The 18,153-nt window shown below is 44.8% G+C and overlaps 2 protein-coding genes across 5 annotated transcripts in view; one reads left to right on the top strand and one right to left on the bottom strand.

Annotated features, from left to right (window-relative positions):
* The window catches only part of LOC112453779, a 214,763-nt gene that overhangs the window by 126,406 nt on the left and 70,204 nt on the right, over positions 1-18,153 (top strand). For all 4 annotated transcript variants that reach the window (XM_025014707.1, XM_025014708.1, XM_025014705.1 and 1 more), the window contains one exon: positions 5,677-5,747. In XM_025014707.1, coding sequence (XP_024870475.1) covers positions 5,685-5,747 — 63 coding nt within the window. In that variant the 5' untranslated portion in view covers positions 5,677-5,684. The remainder of the gene's footprint in view (positions 1-5,676; positions 5,748-18,153) is intronic.
* LOC112453777 (protein hairy) lies at positions 13,344-16,749 on the bottom strand. Its single transcript, XM_025014704.1, has 3 exons — positions 16,178-16,749; positions 15,212-15,307; positions 13,344-14,978 (listed from the first exon to the last, which is right to left on the bottom strand). Exons 1-3 carry the CDS (start codon positions 16,331-16,333, stop codon positions 14,154-14,156), a joined length of 1,077 nt encoding a protein of 358 aa, XP_024870472.1. The 5' UTR covers positions 16,334-16,749; the 3' UTR covers positions 13,344-14,153.

The following is an 18,153-nucleotide window of genomic DNA, read 5'->3' as shown; positions in this document are numbered from 1 at the left end:
ACATGTGTCGAATATTGGTTTTATTCGTTAATCAGTCACCCCGTCTGGTCTTCATATTAAGTCCATATCTAAAAAGAGGCTTAAGACTTTTGAGATAGTATATTTGTCAGTTTCAAAATCGCGAAAGCAGAAAGCTCCTGCGGTAATCGCTAAGAGAAGAGTTTCGCGGGTTGTTATTGCCTATTAAATGACGGGACAAATAGTTTCGTATCACGAGAATGATGCTTTCATAATTTTTATCTTGATTTGTCGGAGTTTTGTGTATCATTTATTCAACATCAATATCGTACTTTATTAAAAAATATATAACGATAATATATTCAGCAATTATATTACCATGCAATTGAATATCAGTTTATAATTTACCACCCACTTGTCAAATTGCCATTATAATATAATTTGGAGAACAATCGTCTTGATGAAATCTAATTAAGATTTTGATAGGGATATTATATATAATAATATTTCACACAATACCCTCAGTCAATTATGTATAGGAGAAATCGGCGGAGCAGTCGTTTCATAATACATACGCGGGACCATCATGATCGCGTAAATCCGCTTCTGTCGAACAATAGACATCGCCCGGCATAAGCTTGGAATTCAATAAAAAAAAAAAGAGAGCAGCACACGGGTACCCGCAGCTCATTTTGCCCGAGACAGTCGACGACGCCCAGTCTGTGTCGAACTATTTCAGACCAGCTTTTCTCCCGACATTCATCAGCTGCGTAACTGTGCGTCGGGCTTTGTACGTGGATAGACAGGTAGGCGAAGGGAACCGAGATGCCAGACTCAGCGCGGAAGCAACTTGTAATTACTACCTCATAATCGAATAAGCGTCAATTCTATCTACATTCATTCCCCCTTCTATCATGTATTTCAGTTAGATATGACGCAACATGTAAGCCTCAAATTATTTTAAGTATACCCTGTAATTACTCATCTTTTTTTTGCACAAATAATTCAACAACTTCGCTCGCGAGAAGTTCGGAAGCGCATTCGATCAGCGGATTGCACGCTCGCGAAACGAGCGGAGGTGAGAGTGGATTCGTTCGAGAGCGAACGTGGGACGCGCGTCGATGCCTTCGTTGCGTGGGATCGCTTCCGTGTGTGTGCGTGCGTGCGTGGATTGTCGGGGACCGGGTCGTTACCCAGACATGGGGGCTTCATGTGCGTTCCACTACCACCAGCGACGACACCGTCATCATGATGCGGCTTATCGCGATGCGAGGTGTGGGAGTGTCTCCGTCTCTATTTCGCTGTTCCTCTCGGTCCTCCTCTCTTCCGATTTCTCTCTCTCGCGACACGAGATACGAGTGCACGCCACCTTCCCTCTCTCTTTCTCTCTCTTTGCATCTTCGTGTCTCTCATCCGCGTACTTTTACGTCCTTATCGTGATACGTCTCTTATTTCGCCCGCGCCAATTTCTTTCTCTCGTGAGGATTATGCGCGACGCGATAGAGACTGCTCCCATCAATGTCGACATCGCTCGGGTCTGTCGATAAATTTAGTTCGCGGATGTCGGACAGGACCTCGTGGGGGCCGCCGCACGATCGGACTTTAAATCGAGATGATCTTGATGACGCATTTGAATGTATCCCCACGGGCGCGCGATTATTTATTGCGCGACGGAGTTATCTGGTCCTGGAATTGATTCTGGGGGCGAATAACGTGGGCAATAAAGTCCCGCATCCGGTGCAAAGGCCCACCAGCCTACTGACATGCTTATATTTCTATCGCAATATATTTAATACACAGATTTATATTTCCTTTCTGCTAAAAAGAAAGAAAATATCAGTAAATTATAGATAGATAAAAAGGAATGTATAGCTAACGAAACTAGTAGAAATGGATATGACTAATTATGAAAATTAAAATATTAAATTAAGTTTGTATTATAATTTTAATTTTATATAACAACTTTGTAGACTATAGTATAACAATATTTCTCATTGTAATAATTTATTTTATATAATACGTAATAGTAACGTTAATATACGGAAAAAGTTCTTTATTGAAATAAATTAATGTTGAACTGCATTAATCTAAGAAAAGAGATTATGAAATGACACGCGTCTTTTATGGAATGCCGCGGGAAATCTAGTTGCAATTCATTCGACAAATTACCTTCGGCGTACGTCTAAAATGGTCAGCTCGGACGAATTGTCGATCGTTAACACCTCCGTGCGAGCGAGCGCTGCTCGCAGAGTTTGTTTTCGCTGGGTGCAAAAGCAGCCGAGAAAGGAGCATGGGAGAGAAAGATGAAGGAGGAGAGATCAGTACCCCGTGCATACCTACGTGCTATGCACGCATATGCACGCAGCGCGTCCCATAACGCGACTATGTGTGGGCTCGTGAAGTGTGGGTTCGGCCGCCTTAAAGCGCGTGTCATATTTGGCGATACATCGCACAAAACCTCTCGTGTAGGCTCGCACCGCGCCGCGACGGACGGATGCTCGTGTTAGGCAAAGAAAATATCTGAGCGTTAACAAACAATCTCAGGGAAAGTCTAAAGAATTTTAATATACGCTAGAGTATTACAAAAAATGTCTTACAATTAGTAGCTCTGTGTCATAAAAGTTTCCGGATTTGAGAATTGCGCGCACATGATAATTTGCTTAATAAAATTTAATTTAATTCGTTATATATAGCTTATAGCGCGAGGTCGATAATGATCATCTTCCTCCGGAATACGCCTTCGTGCTCACCGAGAGAAGTTTGGTTTCGACGACTCATCACTTGAGGATTCCATGCACCTGTTTAAATGCGGTAGTTCGTGTAGAGACGCCGTATATCGTAATAGGAAAGCGTTGTTTGCACGTGCCCACATTCGTTCCGTTCGTCCGTCACCCACACGCTACGCCGTCGCTTATTAAGGACTGCTATCGCGCGAGAGATATACGACGAAGAAGGAAAGGACACGGAGTCTCCTTAAGCCTACGCCGTGCTCTCGGCCCACTTCGAGCCGAAGAAGAACGAGATACAGGGCGGGCGGTAGGCGCTAAGAATGACCGGCCTACGAGCTGTCGTCTAATTAGGCGTTGTTCGGGGTCCGTGTGTTTCCATCGTGATACAAGGATCGGCAAAAATCTGGCTTAAATTGGCGGACGTTGATGGAATGGGACCCGTAACAACTCTATGTCAGTGTTAGCGCCTTGTACGAGGGGTCCTATAACGCAATCAGATTATCGATGAAAGAAAAAAAGATCGATCAAAATATATCTCGGTATATGGAGCACGGATATAGATTTTAGACCGAGCTGTGTAACATTGCGCGTTACGACACGTGAATCTCGCGAAGGCAGTCAGTTGGATAACGATGGATCACGAGGATGTACATCGCGAAATTCATCCCGCGATCCATCATGTCTCGGACCGTGCTCGAGCACATAACTTTTGCATAGATTAGATCGCAGCCGAGCGCCGCGCCGGATCTAGGTCCGCGATCCAGAACTGAGCGCCGCGTTCTGACGCCGCACAAAGAAGCGGCAGCTGCTTGCCGATCGAGTCAATACTCGATACAGTGGTCGGTGTTGTTCTCTGACCAGTTTTGGAAGGGTGACGTCCCACCCCCTTTGCCGGAACGGACCCCCGAAGCCGCTCGGGCCCGGCCCCCGGCATTCCTCTTACTTTTTATCGGTCGCGCGCCGGTCATATCGCCAAAGCATCCACGATCGAACGCCAATCCGAGAGATTCCGACGCTGTTGCGCGAGGGCTCGATGTTGGAATCGAATAAAGGCGCTTGTGCGCGATCGAAGGGTCCTTTGAAAAAAAGGGGGAGATATTAATAAGGTGACACTGTTCCGAGGAGCCTGCTGGCAGGAGGTAGACAGATGTCGCGGCGTCTTTTTTGGGGTTTCGATACAATGAAATGTATCTTTGTTATATGGCTAGGATTATATATTCATATATTTATCAAATATTTATATAGATTTGATATTGGATATAGAATGAAAGTTCTGTTGTATTTGTATAGACGCTTTGATCAAGATATTTTAATCATTTAATATCTTTATACGCTGGAAAATTATTTCTCACGTGTTTTAAATAAATTGTATAATGTATTTGTGAGGCGTTTCCGAGTCGATGCTCATCGACATTTATGTATTCAAAACGAAAAGCGGTTTAGGCTCGCATTTTTAGAATCGCTTTTTTTAACGGCCGTCAAGCCGTGGGATACCGACACTCGCGGGAGGACTAACCGCATTTGCGAAACCACATTTTTATCCGTTTTTTGTCGCCGGATGAATTATCGAGGCAGCGGAATCTTCGAGAGACAGTGACCTACACGATCCCTCGTCTAATCGGACTCCATTATTCTCCTATTTCGTCTTGACGTCACGGTCGGATAAATTTACAATTCAGGATTAAATCTTATGGTTGGTTTATAATATATAAAATTCATTTTTAACGATCTTTATAGTTAATAATATATAAAGTGCTATTTAAGTGTTATTCGCGAAGTATTGTAATATTTAATATCTATCTAATATCTAATATCTTGATTTTATGCATTAAAACTTTTCATCGCATTATATCGTTTGATTATTATTAGATATTAATTCTTCCATTTGCCTGATAGGTTAAGAGAGTGAAATATTTATCTCGGCGACAGTGAAATAATAGGTTGTTGATCTCTGCACTCAGCACGCAGGAGAGAGGCATAATTTTTATATTTTGTACACGTCTGCGCGATTTAATCCGGTCGTCCCGTGATCGCGCCACGCGCGCGCGGTGGCCCGAAACAGATGGGTTTTGAAGAAGAAGCGGCTGTATTCCCGACCGAGAATGTATTCCGAGAGGGTTTCCTCGTAATCTTCTGTTTGTACGTGGCGTGGGACGAGAAGAGCTGCGAGAGGATCCAAGCGGACGGGGAGAACGACAGCTTCTTGCGTTGCATGTTTGTCGTCGGATCCGCAGGGTGATTGACGGACGTGCCGAGACGAAGATGCGCGCGCGCGCTCTGTTTGGCGACATGGTCGGATCCGATGTTTATCTTCGTGTACGAACTCTTTTCTTCGGCCCCTGTCGCTCCGCGTAGCCCACGTACGAGCGTGTACGAGTGTGTATTTCGCGGCCGCGCCGCGGTTACCGCGCTGGCGTTCGCCTCTCAGCGGGGTTTGAGCCTCGACGTTGAGGAAATGGAGTGGATCTCCGAGGCAGATAAAGTAGATCGACAACCATGGTTCTCTCTTGAGAGAGATGGAGATTGGATTTAATCTTGCTGACTGACGCACTTACTATCGGAATATCGTATTCAATGACGATTCGTTATCCGTCAAAAATATTCGAACCGCCTTATAATGTACGTAATGTTTTCACTTTCACGCATTTATCAAACGCCACCACCTCTATATAAATACCGTACTTACAAATAATATTCCCCGTCCGCAGGATTGCTATACATCACGCGTAGACGCGAGTTCCATGCGTGAACATTCTCGCGTTATGACGAATGTCTCTCGTACCGTAATTGCACGCGTACGTAGCATACGTACGTATGATGTAAAACGTTTGGGCGGTGTTCCCTCGAAGCTTAATCATCTCGGAGCCAGACACGAGATTCGTTTTTCTCGCGCGGCGCAATTCGCGGTCGGCGTGCAATTACAAATTTCTCATCCCGATGATGTTCTCGGCACCGATGTCTATATCACACGGCTCGTCTATAATTTCAGATGGGACTATGGAGGCGCGCTTTAACGACGAGGCGGACTTGCACAACGAGCGGCAATCTTTCACGGAACAGGTAGGTATGCGCCAAGCCATTTCGTATAAGCCTCACGAAATCGCGACTTGCTTTGCTTTATTATCGCCGGCATTATCTCCCGTGACGATCGATCGATGGATAAATTGTTACACACGTTTTGTCGTAAGATTGGACCGTTATGTTTTAATAATTAGTGACATATAGCCACCTGGTGATTTTGATACAGATACTCGAGTAGAAAATAAAGCAGAATATAGGCAGTACCTGGTTAGTAACCAGATTCCTGGCCTAGATATTGGTCAATTACTTTCTGATTTATTTTTACTCAGATTTATTTACTTGTTTTGCTTGTGTGATCAAGTTGTCACATTCCTTAATAAAGTAGCTATCATTGTATTTACGACACTCACGATCGCGAGCGGACTTGAAAGCATGCTATTAACGTAACGTACACGAAAAATTGCATTTGCAGAGAATTAATTATCCGTGTCGTTCCCCACTTAATGTCGTTTCTTGCATAGCAATGAGGAAAGAGCGGGACACCTAACTGAACTGAAAGGTGTGGACGAGATACTTAAGTCGTAATTGCGCGTAAAACATCGACGATCTCGCACCGCTCGCAAGGTGTGAACAGGAGAATCTCAATTCAACCGATGCCTGGTCTCGCCCGCGATCTACTTCTTTTTTTTTTTTTTCGAAGTTGCCTGTGTCAAGTCGAGCGAGATTTTATCGGCGCCGCGCCGTTATACCGGTATACGTATTCCCGAGAACCGTATCCTCGAGGAACAAGAATGGAGACAATTAAGCGTAACAAAAGTCGAGAAATGAAGAGTGCTATGCGAACGGCAACGTTAAAACATATAGTTTACGAAGGCGACGACATCCGCTTTCGTATCTCGGATTCTTATCGTTTCTTCTTTTCTCTGTCCCTCTTCTTCGCGCCACCAGTAAGCGAGCTCCTTAGAAAATACGACAGCGAGCTCCCCGAAGAAATTAACCGTGCCGAGGACTTGTTCGCGCCCGATGAAAATTAAGGATCGCGACAGAATTTACGCGGTGTCGCGAGATCTTAATTAAGCGAGGACGTCTTTACGAGGACGCGGCCCGATCGAATTCGACGAGCTACGAGAGTAATGCTTATTGAACCAGGTGCAAAATTACCTCCCGCGGCTCGGTCGGAGCCGCGAGCGCAGAAATCGTTTCGCGCGACGTCTTTTACGATCCGTTAAGTAGCTCCGGAGTTGTTTATCCGTCGCGCTCGCTGCGGAGACCGAGCAGCAGGCGAGAGCGCTGCTCCCCGCGAACAAGAGTGCCCCGGAGATTTGATTTACTCGCGAGGTGGCTGGAAAATGAGCCTCTATTGTGCACGTTCCAGGAACGGCATTCACTCGTTCTCGGCCGTTGTTTCTCGGAGACACGTTCAATAAGTCGCCGCCGTCGGCGCGTCGTCGCGCGCCATGCAATTCTGGTCTGAATAAAAGTTCTCAATCACATCAAGCAGTCGCAATCAGAGAGATAGTCGTGAAACACTGCATTAGTCGAGCTTTATACAACGATCACCGATGATATAAGTGTCGAAGAAGTGTAGCAGACCGGCTATTTCATCTGCTTCGAGTAGTATCCGGCTCCCATAATTTCAGTACCTCGTGCGAACTTCCGGGATATCCCACAAAAATACGCAACGAAGAAAATATAATGATTGCAGGCACCGTTGGGGTACGTTGAAACGCTGCTTTTTTTATTCTCCGGTGTATTCAAACACGGATGCGGGCTCAACCTTGATCAAGGGAATGCACTGGAACCGAAGTATAATTGTGCTGATTGCTGTTGAGCGCAGATGCGAAATGCCTCCGGCATGATAATAATTCTGCCATAACCCCCCCCCCCCCCCCTCGTAATAATCTTACTCGCGCGCCCGACGCGCTATTTGCGATTGGTGGCTGCAATTAAATGTTAAATTGGGAATTCCGGAGCCGCGCAATCGTCCCAAATTACGGAGAGGAACCATCCATCGAACCGAACGTCTCCTGCAGCTTCTAAAATGTCTCTTTTACATAAAGGCTCAGTTCAATGGAACGTTGATAGTTAAACTGGTTCTATAACAAAAGACCTAGATGTGCCATAGATAGGCAATGCAATTCCGACGGTCACATTATGCGGACCACACTGAATTCTTGCACCATCCCTGTCACGCTCACGCATACGACCGGAGCACCGCGTGCACCGTGGGCGCGTGCACGCACGAGAGCTCCACGGCGCGCACGTGTCGCGGTTTTCTAACGCGGCATTACGCGCTCGGGAGCAAACAACGAAATAAGAACATCAGAGATAGGCCGCAGCTCTACTCGCACGCACTTCATAAATAACTCTGGCTTCTCGACCCACACACTTCTCTCGAGCTCCGAGGTGGAGTAACTATAATCTTAATAATCATAACCGCCGACGAGACGTCGTATGCGCGCGTCCATTCTCTCCCTCTTCTTCTCTCTCTCTTTTTCTCTCTCTCTTTCTCTTTCCCTCTTTCCCAGTTCTCTCTCTTTATCGTTTTCTGTCTTTCTCTGTGGCTCGCACGCGCTTCGGCGCCTTGTGTTATTAACCCAAATTGCCGTGCTCGTGAATGGAATCACGCCCTTATCGAGTCACACACAGGGCACCGCCGCGCCGCGCGTCGTGTCCACGTGTGCTCCGTCGACGAGTGAGTCGCAGTGCATGTGCGCGACCGATGCGCGTCTCTTCAATGTATCGCATCGCGTTAATGTGTTAGGTAATTACGCGACGCGCTCATTTCTGGTAATATGGCAACCACTGCGATAATGGGTTGATTAATGATCGATGGCAACGGGTAGCACGATGCGGATGAGAAAGCAAGGCTCACTCGGTAATTGTATTGCAACGAGAGCATGTTCCTGTGGTAGAATTGAAATATATTATTTCAGATGAATTTCTTTCTCTCCCTCTTTTCCTAACAGAATCCTCTTCCACATTTTTTAAGGCAACAGTATATTGTTCGATGAAATTACCGATATCGATGATTGCACTCATGGATAAAGTAGATAAGCACTCGAAACGTACCTCGGGTTGTTATTCGAGACTATGTAAATGTCAGATTACACGTGATGGACAGGATGCTCCGGACGATCGTGTCACGCCGGTAAGCTCGCGATAACAATGATCGAGCATGACTGGCATAGATCGCGTTGCTATTCGTGACGACTAGGTTTAATATCGCGGCTACACCTGGTTACAAAAAAGATTATAGCGAGTGCGCACCTCGTGCACATGTTGTCGCAATTCCGTCGTGCCGTTCGAGGAATCACACGATAAAATGTTTAGGCTGCAAGTTCCGAACGCGTACGACTCAACAAACCGATAAGTACGTGACATTACGATGCGAATAACGCACCTTGCTACGAAAATATGTCTTTGAAATTCCTCGGGAAATACTTTCGCGATTGCACGGAAGCGATTAGCGAGAATTCTCAGATTACGATTCTCGCATAGGTCAAGACCGCTGACGTGTCTGAAAATTAGCGGCGTCGACATTTCCCCACGCGAACGAAACATCTGTTTCAGGCAATCCCGGAAATTCGAATCCTCGTCGAATTGACCGTTGATTATTCAGCGTCTGGCATCACAATAAATGTTCGCGTAAGCGTCTGGCCGTGTCGCATTAGCGTCTCCTCGAAATACAAAACCATCGATTGAGGAACAATGCGTTGACATAGATTAGACATAGTGTTAGCTGGTATACTGCTATTACAAGCTATGTTATTTCTCTGATAATGAATTTATATAATTTTTATCCATAAATAATTAATAATTAATAAAATAAATTGCAAGGAATAAATTGCGAGAAACATCTAAGCGGAAACAAACGTCGAAAATATTTCGACCAGTCGCAAGCCTATACTACCACATGCCGCGGGCTATCGTCACGTAATTTTCACGAAGAAGAAACCGTGATCACCGTGCCGTGCGTTCTCCGGCACGTGGAACGTTCAAAAATGCCAACGCTCTTTTTCGGTTGTTGCGAAAGGGCCCGGCGCACCATTACACGGAGCCGTGCTTCCGAAATGTCGCTTTGGGAATTGTAAGATCCAAGCGGTTCGAAAAAAGTTCCAGTCCGTTGAAAACGAAAAACGACGAGGCAAATAATCTTATAATTATATTTTTTTGTCGATATAGCTACATATTTATAATAACAAAGATATCTTTGCAGTTATATTTTAACGTGTAGAACGATATTTCTGAAAACGAGAGATTGAAATATAAAGTGCATTGCTCAAAGATACCGCGTATATCGTAGCGATGATGCGTCACGCGCTCGCGTGTCGCGCTGCTTTCGAGCCGACATTCAAAAATCTGGCGTAAAGTGTTAATCTTGGCAGCATCACCAGGTGATGCTGCAACAAACACGTGAAACGGAGAATACCGTCGATAGCGTGAACCAGCGCGAACGAGATCAGGCAAGAGTCCCCTCACTAGTCGCCCGTGAGTGGCGGCGCGTGTCAACCTTGTTGTATCCTTGAAATCGCGCGCGACCGCGACCGTATGTCGAGCCAAGGCGGAGCGACGGGCTAGCAAATATGCGCTCGCGAGATTCTAGGAATCAGCTGATTGGGGAATTCCTAGAGAGGACCACTCCGAGGAAGATTCGAGCTCTTGTTTCCTACGAGGCGGATAGAATCAGGTTTCGGATTATGACTGAAAACGCGCGTGGATGCATCCAGCTGTCTCTATCTCTCTCTCTCTCTTGCTACTATAATTGCGATTAGAATTAGAAATTTAGATAATATTTTACGTCACATGTGTTACCGAGAAACAAATGGATGTTTTTACAGCAATAAGCATCGGTCGTCTAAATGCTATTCGCTATTAAATGTTAACAAAACTGGTACACACAAGTGATATTTGTCCGTTTCATTTATGTTAGTCTCAAGATATTTTGTGTTCGCATTTGCGTGAGGAAAAAGAAAACCAGTAGATGCTAAGGCTGCAAAGAGTTCGACGAATGCGACTTCCTTATTTTTTCACGTTCGATAATTAACCTTTGCCACATACATGAATTATCATCGTCATAATGATCCCATGTCACGTGGAGCTTTTGCCTCACGCACGTCGACTCGATCATTCATCGTCCAGTATTAACGTACACAACCGGCGCGCGTGACGTCCGTTAAATGCAGACGAGCGAGCGGTCGGGAATTTCCTAATGCGGAGATAACGCCTGACGCAGATTCACAGACAGCCGAACAAGAAATTCCCCGAGAGGAGGGAACTCGGACTATCCAGTTTCGCGACTTTCGTCGTTCCTTTCATCGTGAGATTAATGAGCGCATTATGATAATTTTTTCGCCGAAAAGCGAGACCATTGCACGAATCTCTCTCGGACGAGTCTCCGCAGGAGAATGTAGTTTTTGGCGCGACCCCAAATAACGCGTAATACACGGAATTAGTTCGCGCAGGTAGAACGGATTTGATATAATTAAATTTTTCGAGCTACAATCCTCGGCCATTATCATCTTAATGATCATTAGGCCTAGCCGCCTGGAGGCGTAAAAAAATAGGAAGGCAATTATATAGGACGGCGAAATTCTTGCTTGAGACGAGAGCTCATCGCCGCGAGCTTCGCGTGCGCTGTTGTGCCTGGTAGGGGTCAAATTCTTCTTTCATTAGAGTATATACGCAGACAACTCGTATACGATATCTGGCGAGACGTGTTTGTTGGGACGTTTACATAATCGCAGATAACTGAATGGATGGCCAGATAAATACGATTCTAATAATGTATGTACCTATTAAATAGTCATAATTTGCAGAATCTGTTTGGTATTTGGTGATCGAGATCGAGATGTGAAATAAGGTGACTGATAGAGATCAAGATGCAAAATAATAATAATGAATTTTTTTCAATCACATTAATTAACAATAAACAGTTCTGAGTCGTTAAGTTTCAACGTTCGCATTGCTTAATACACATTTTATTATCAAGTTCGGTGAAAAATTCAGAGCAATCTGTTATTCCTTTCTTTCAACGTACCTGTGTTAAATTATTAACAGCGAATGTTCCCATAGTCGTAAAAGCTTACTTGAAATGGCGAAGGTATCTTCTTTGAGCGTAATTCGCCTACAAGGGGCGAATTACGCTAAGAGTACCATGAGAGAAAGAAGGGTACTATGCAATTTGTCATTCGGCGTGTTTTGCGTGTGGCATCCTGGCCCTCTGCACGCCGCGCTTCTGCCTCGCAAATTGCTGTACCAGGAATGCTATTGCCCGCAAGAGGAGGACATTATGGTAATTTAGGCTTTCGCGGTTTTCGCGAAGATCAAGAAGACGACTGTGTCTGTGTACGTTTCTTGACGCTTAAAAATTTTTTTAATTTTTGTCTCTATTAAAATACATATTTGCGCGAATATTGTAAGTGTGTGTTATTATTCTTCTTGTGCATTTTTATCACAGTTAGAATGCGAACGTGATGATTTAAGATGAGAAAAGTAGATATTCTAAATATTTTTCGGCGCTTTCTTTAGCGCGCAGTAGAACAATCTAAATCGGTTAGATAATTGCAGATATGTCCTGTATTTTTGCAGCGCGGCGGGGAATAAAGTCAGATTTACGAGCGAGCGAAATGCACGTGACTGCCGGGCACGATGCTTAAATATACATCGTAACTGTCCACGCGCGGAGACAGCCTTATCTACTTTAAAGTCATGCGGTATAAGCGCCAATCGCTCGTTGGAAAATTACTAACATTTAGTCACGAGAGAAAGCGAGTGCGATAATCAACTATCACGATGTCTTTACTCAGGATCCAGTTTGGAGATTAGATTCGGTGACGTCTGACAATCTGCATTTCGATTTCATTTCTCGAAACGACAATTCATGTAATCGATTGTGCCTCATAAATTGTTAATAAATACTGATAATTGTTTCTCGCGTAATGGACAATTAGTAATTAATCGTTTTTACGATAAAAACATGAAAGCTTTTACCGAAGGAAGAATAAAGTATTGCACTTTATTCACGCAACGTTATAGAAATAGATTGCTAATCTTTATTATCGGATGAGAAAAGGATTCGGGTCCTTTAGGGTCCTGTAAAGGGCCTCACGGTGTTCCGACGAAATCCAGTAGAAGGCAGCAGGTTCTGGCGTTTGGTACTTTAGGCAAAGGCACAGCGGAAGGGAGAAATTTTGGGGCCTGGTCGGGTGAGATGGTCATCGCAGACCGGTTTGTACTTATAGGTGTAACACCACTCTTCTTCATCAGATGGCGGTAACTCGGCGGAGAAATTTTGCTCTCGCGAACTGCCGTCCAGTCTCGCTCGAGACGTGCAGTGAATCGGACATAGGCGATAGCCGATGAAGTGCAAGCATCTTCAGAGCGAAAGTATTTCGTTTCGAAATTTTGTCGTCCGTATTTTTCATTGAAAACTTATAATTGAATTTTTATCTGTTGCATATATTTTTTAAAGCGTTTTGAAGATATCTTTTTTCATAATTATATCTGGTTAGATTAAATTGAAAATAAATCAAGAGTGAGAGCAACTATATAAAATGTACTTATACAACTATAATGATTGAAGGAAATGTGGATTGAGGAAATGGTGGTTTATATAAACATAAAACATAGAAATTGTATTGAGAAAGAGATCAACATTTATTTGATACTCTTGCAATGATAAGCGTTGGTTGTCTATTCTCATAATAGAGAGGAATTATAAATGTTACCTCTTTTGCATTCGTATAAATATAAATAACGTGTTCTCTTTCGGTTATCGCTCATATGTACAATCTCTCGTACACGCTGTTACTCGCTTGCGACTTCTTAACATAAATCCTAAGCCTAAAGTCGATTAAAAACATTTTTCGTACTTACAACGATATACTACAAATCGTTTAGCGTTTTACATACAAGAAACAGAATGGAAGACCTCGGTGATTCTTGTTGCGTAAGGCACTTAAAATATAGTATTCATATAACTATACAGAGAGGATCGACGAGAAAGGAGATAAGGATAGGGCGATGCGGGATAAGACAAAAAAGGACCGACGCGATATTTCGAGATATATTCCGGAAAAATCATCTTCAATTTTTGACATGCTGAAATTTAATGATATATCTACAAGGCACTATTTAAGAAGGCACTGCCTCATTGGCTACTGGCCGACTGTGCACGCGCACTCCGGAAAATAAACTGGCGTCTCTTAACGATCCTCTACTTTTTCACGGCGATGTCCTCCTACGGACGGGACCGCTCGTCTACAATGATCTACGTAATTGAGGAACATGTTTCCGTTCCGCGGAATTTCTTTACGCGACGCATAAATCAGCACGTTGAATCGGCGCGTTTTCGGCCGCGGATGACCATCGACACGTATCAAGTTTATATCACTTCATAGTCACGCACATGTCGTGTCCGTATTTTTTCTTCCTCTTTTTCTTTTACCACGGCCTCCATGGTTTGTCGTCGATTGGCGGCACCACGCTCTTCCTCATCACCAGCGCGAGAGGTTTCTGGGGGAAGCATTGCGATTCGAACTCCGAATCGCTATAGCTGTTGGCCGGAGACGTGGCGACGTCCCGGTGACTGTTGGCTGGGCTGTAGGCGGTGGCCTGCTCGCGGAACGACGTCGGGGGTGCCTCGAACGCCACCGGACTTCCCGCCGACGTGGATGTCGAGCTGTTGGACGAACTCGTCGACGATGCGGATGCGGTGCTCGCGGTCCTCTGGGGGATCGGGATCAGAGTTGGTAACGGCGAACTTGGCGCCGGGGACGACGACGGCGACGAGGTAACCGGCGCTTTCGCGCCCGCCGGGAGCACCAGAGCGATGTCACCGTTCGGTAATCTGGTCGGTAACAGATGCAGGGCGGTACCGTTGGCATTGGTGAAGAAAATGCCATTCGATTGCTGGACCTGGATGCGCGGCGTGGTGTCAAGTTGAGGCAGAATGTGTACTTGCAATTGTGTCGTCGGCGGCGCCGGTTGGACAGCCTGTTGAGTCGCCGTCGTCGTTTGGCCGTTGCCAGCATCGACCGGACCCAGGCACGAGGCCAAATGGGACATCAGACGTCTCCTCACCGAGGCTTCCAGACCGGGAAATTTGCCAACTTCGCTGGCGCACTCCGTGTAACCGGCGCGGAATTTGTTGAGGATGCTCGGATCTGCCGCGGCAGCCATAGCGACTTGCTGCCGTTGTAGGGTCTCCAAATGCTTCACGGTCAGTTCCAAAATGTCAGCCTTCTCGAGCTTCGAGTGTCTAGCTGGCTGTAACAGAAAAACAAACCAAAATGCCGATTAGCAAATTAATGAGACAGTATATAAAATTGAAAATGGAAAGGTAGAAGATCGGCATCAAATAATTTTAGGAGGTTAAATTTTTAGAAATCATTTTTTTTTATTTCTTTAAAGAATTTAAAAACCAAAAGTTTTAAAAAATTTTTATGTCGTATGTTGCTCTCATAAGATATATGATACTTCAAGAATGTTTTGATACTTACGTCTTTCTTCATAGATTCCAAAACGAGAGTTTTTAAATCGTTCAGACTGTTGTTAATACGGGCTCGACGTCTTTTCTCCATGATAGGCTTATTGCTCTGTGAACAGAAATCATCGGTAAAAATAATAAATAGAAGTACTAGAAAAATCTCAAGTTAAATTAAGAACGTATATTAATGAATATCGAGAACGCTAAAATATCATGCCGAAAAAATTTCAAAAGAGAAAGAATGTCTTTGAAAACTTTTCTACGAAGGCTATTAAGGATCATAATGATGTGCAAGGATCATGACAAGGATCTTTACAAGTTCTTTACAATTTCTTTACAAGTTCTTAATAGATAGCAACAATGGCAAGTATCCGTTTTGTACTTAAAAAAATTTTTTGTCTATTATGATATTTGCCATCTCTAAAGTCACGTTTGTTCCATTTTTTCGCGACGTCAGAACATTAAAACAAGTTGAAAATGACTTGTAAATTAATAATAATTGTATAAATCATTGTAAATCGATAACTAATGAAAGAAATAATTAAAGGCTGTTTAGCGATTTAACAGTGAGTAGTCACATAACGAGTTCGAAGCTTTCGGCATGTCACCATAGTAGCGTCGCGCGAAGGAATGAATATCGTTTACGTTTTTCTGGAATTCGGTACTTAAAGGAGACTAAATCCGGAGCATGAAATAAACGACACTCTTTAATTCTACTTTATTTCTAGTTGACCTCATTATTTTATATGATTTTATTTCAAATTCTAAATATACCAATTTATATAGCATCTCAATTTTAAAGAGAAAGTAATATTATCATGTGAAAAGAATTAATTTTGCAGCGCGTTAATAGTCACTATATATTTTTTTCTCTACTATAAAAAATGATTCGCTGCTCCGGGTCAATACTCCGAATCAATACTCCGAAAATGTAACACGCCGAAGTATAACGAAGAATCTCTTTGATCTTGACACTAACCCGTCGATTTTCCCCGGATCTTCTCGTAGTTGTCGTGGCCGTCGGGGTAGTTTGCGCAGGGGGCTGGCCAGCCTCCTGGGGCACGTGCTGCGCGGGTGGAGTAGCGCCGACGGTGACACCGCCGGTCGGCATCGTGGCACCCACTCCGGTCACCATTATTTACTTTGCTTCCCGTATCACAGAAGTGTTGAGAACTTCCAAGCTGAATAATTCTGATCGACGTGAAAGCACTGTGAAACGTGATCGATCACTTCACTGATAATCCAATGATCAGCTGCGCTCGATGTCTCCTTCGTCCGCGAATGGTTGCGGATGACGGACTGATTGAGAGAATCGCGGTACGAGAGGGTGAACCCGACGGTGAACGTGAACGTGAAGGAAACGTGACGATCGAGAGTATGCGCTCGTTTGCTCGTTTCGTTTTCTCTAAACGCCGCTAAAGTTGCGACCGCTCGCGACTGGTGTCAGAGCTCGACTAACTCGACGAACGGCGAACGTCTTCTATCGTGCAGTCGGAGCGTGGCACCCGGTGGAATGCCTGGTGGCGGCGCTTTCGGTGGAGGGGACATTCAGTGGCGAACGTACCGGGTGGGGGGATTCAGCGCGTGACGCTTTAACCTGACTGCCCCTACCATCGAATTCCGACAGTCGGACGGCACCCGATGCCTTTAAGGCCCCCCACTCTGGACTTTTGGTTCCCTCTATGGCGTGCGGCTTGGACCCCCCCTTGGGGAGTCCCCCGAAACCCCTTTGGAGTCGATCGATCGGACTTTACCAGCGAGATTGACGTCAGTGAATCTCCAACGGAATTTTCGATTTGCAACTTCAATGGCTTTGATTAGTTGCTTTATTAACAATTGTTTATCGTTAAGCATGAAAGTAAAATAAGATTATGATAATTGACAATCTTCTACAAATATACATATACCGTCGGTTATTACTAATGCCAATTAAATGCCACGTTCATTAAATCTGCAAATTTCAAATCCAACAAATGTGACATTCAGTTCCAACTCCGTGTACTCATCCGCGACAACGTCGTTTGCATAAGTCCGCGCGAGAGATAACTTCTCGCTGCACCCAGAGAACGAGAAACAATGGGACGAAACATTTCCACGGATCGGCGATTAGTCTCGCAGTCTCTGCAAAGGTCATTAGAACCGGCTGGCCCCGGTTAGGCGCGTTAGCATACGCGCCGTTCCGCGCTCGGCGATGGTAATTCCGACGAGGACGCGATCGTATGCGACCGGTCGTGCGAACGTCATCGGGGGCTTATATCACGTTCCTCAAAAATAGCCGAGTGCCACCGTGTGCGGAATACGACGGGCTGACGCACGCGCGTAGCTCCGGCACGTGCCTCGTACTCCCTCCCGCGATGTATGCCTTTCGAAATTGCTCTTTCTACTTGGCGCGACCGATTAAACGCGCGCGGCGGCTCCGTATTTATCTCGGCCGTCGCACGCATATACGTGACGGTATACGCATTGGCTTGAAACACGACCGCATCGATCTCGTGCCGGATCTTAACTTTGTTGACTGTTCAGACGGCGCGCGAATGGTTGCGTGCAAATATTGTGACGCGGATCATGATATCCCGGTCGTTTAGCACTCCTCACGCGTTGACTCTGCGTCACTTTAAATCATAACTCGATTTCAGCCTCGCAAAATGATAGTTTATTGATGGCTCCTTTATCAGATAGCATTCAATTGGACGATGGAAAATCTTTGTTCTTACAGACATGGCAGGATGGCAGGAAATAACTTATACAGACGGTAGACGCTCCTGCGTGAGTAATGCTTTGTTTACCTTGCGATTATATAGTACATGATTAAACCGGATATAACTAGTCTTTGCGCAAACGTAATGATATGTACCGCGATGTCTACCTGATAAGCATTGCTCTTGAGACTTATAATGCGGCAAATATCATCGCGTTCCGTCAAGCACCATGTTGCAAGTAATATTGTACATTCAA

The sequence above is a fragment of the Temnothorax curvispinosus genome, unplaced genomic scaffold (assembly GCF_003070985.1).
Source record: "Temnothorax curvispinosus isolate PA1 unplaced genomic scaffold, ASM307098v1 QBEX01004686.1, whole genome shotgun sequence".
Lineage (NCBI taxonomy): Eukaryota > Metazoa > Arthropoda > Insecta > Hymenoptera > Formicidae > Temnothorax > Temnothorax curvispinosus.
Note: the sequence above shows the minus strand (reverse complement) of the source record. Positions and strands in the feature narration are given on the sequence as shown.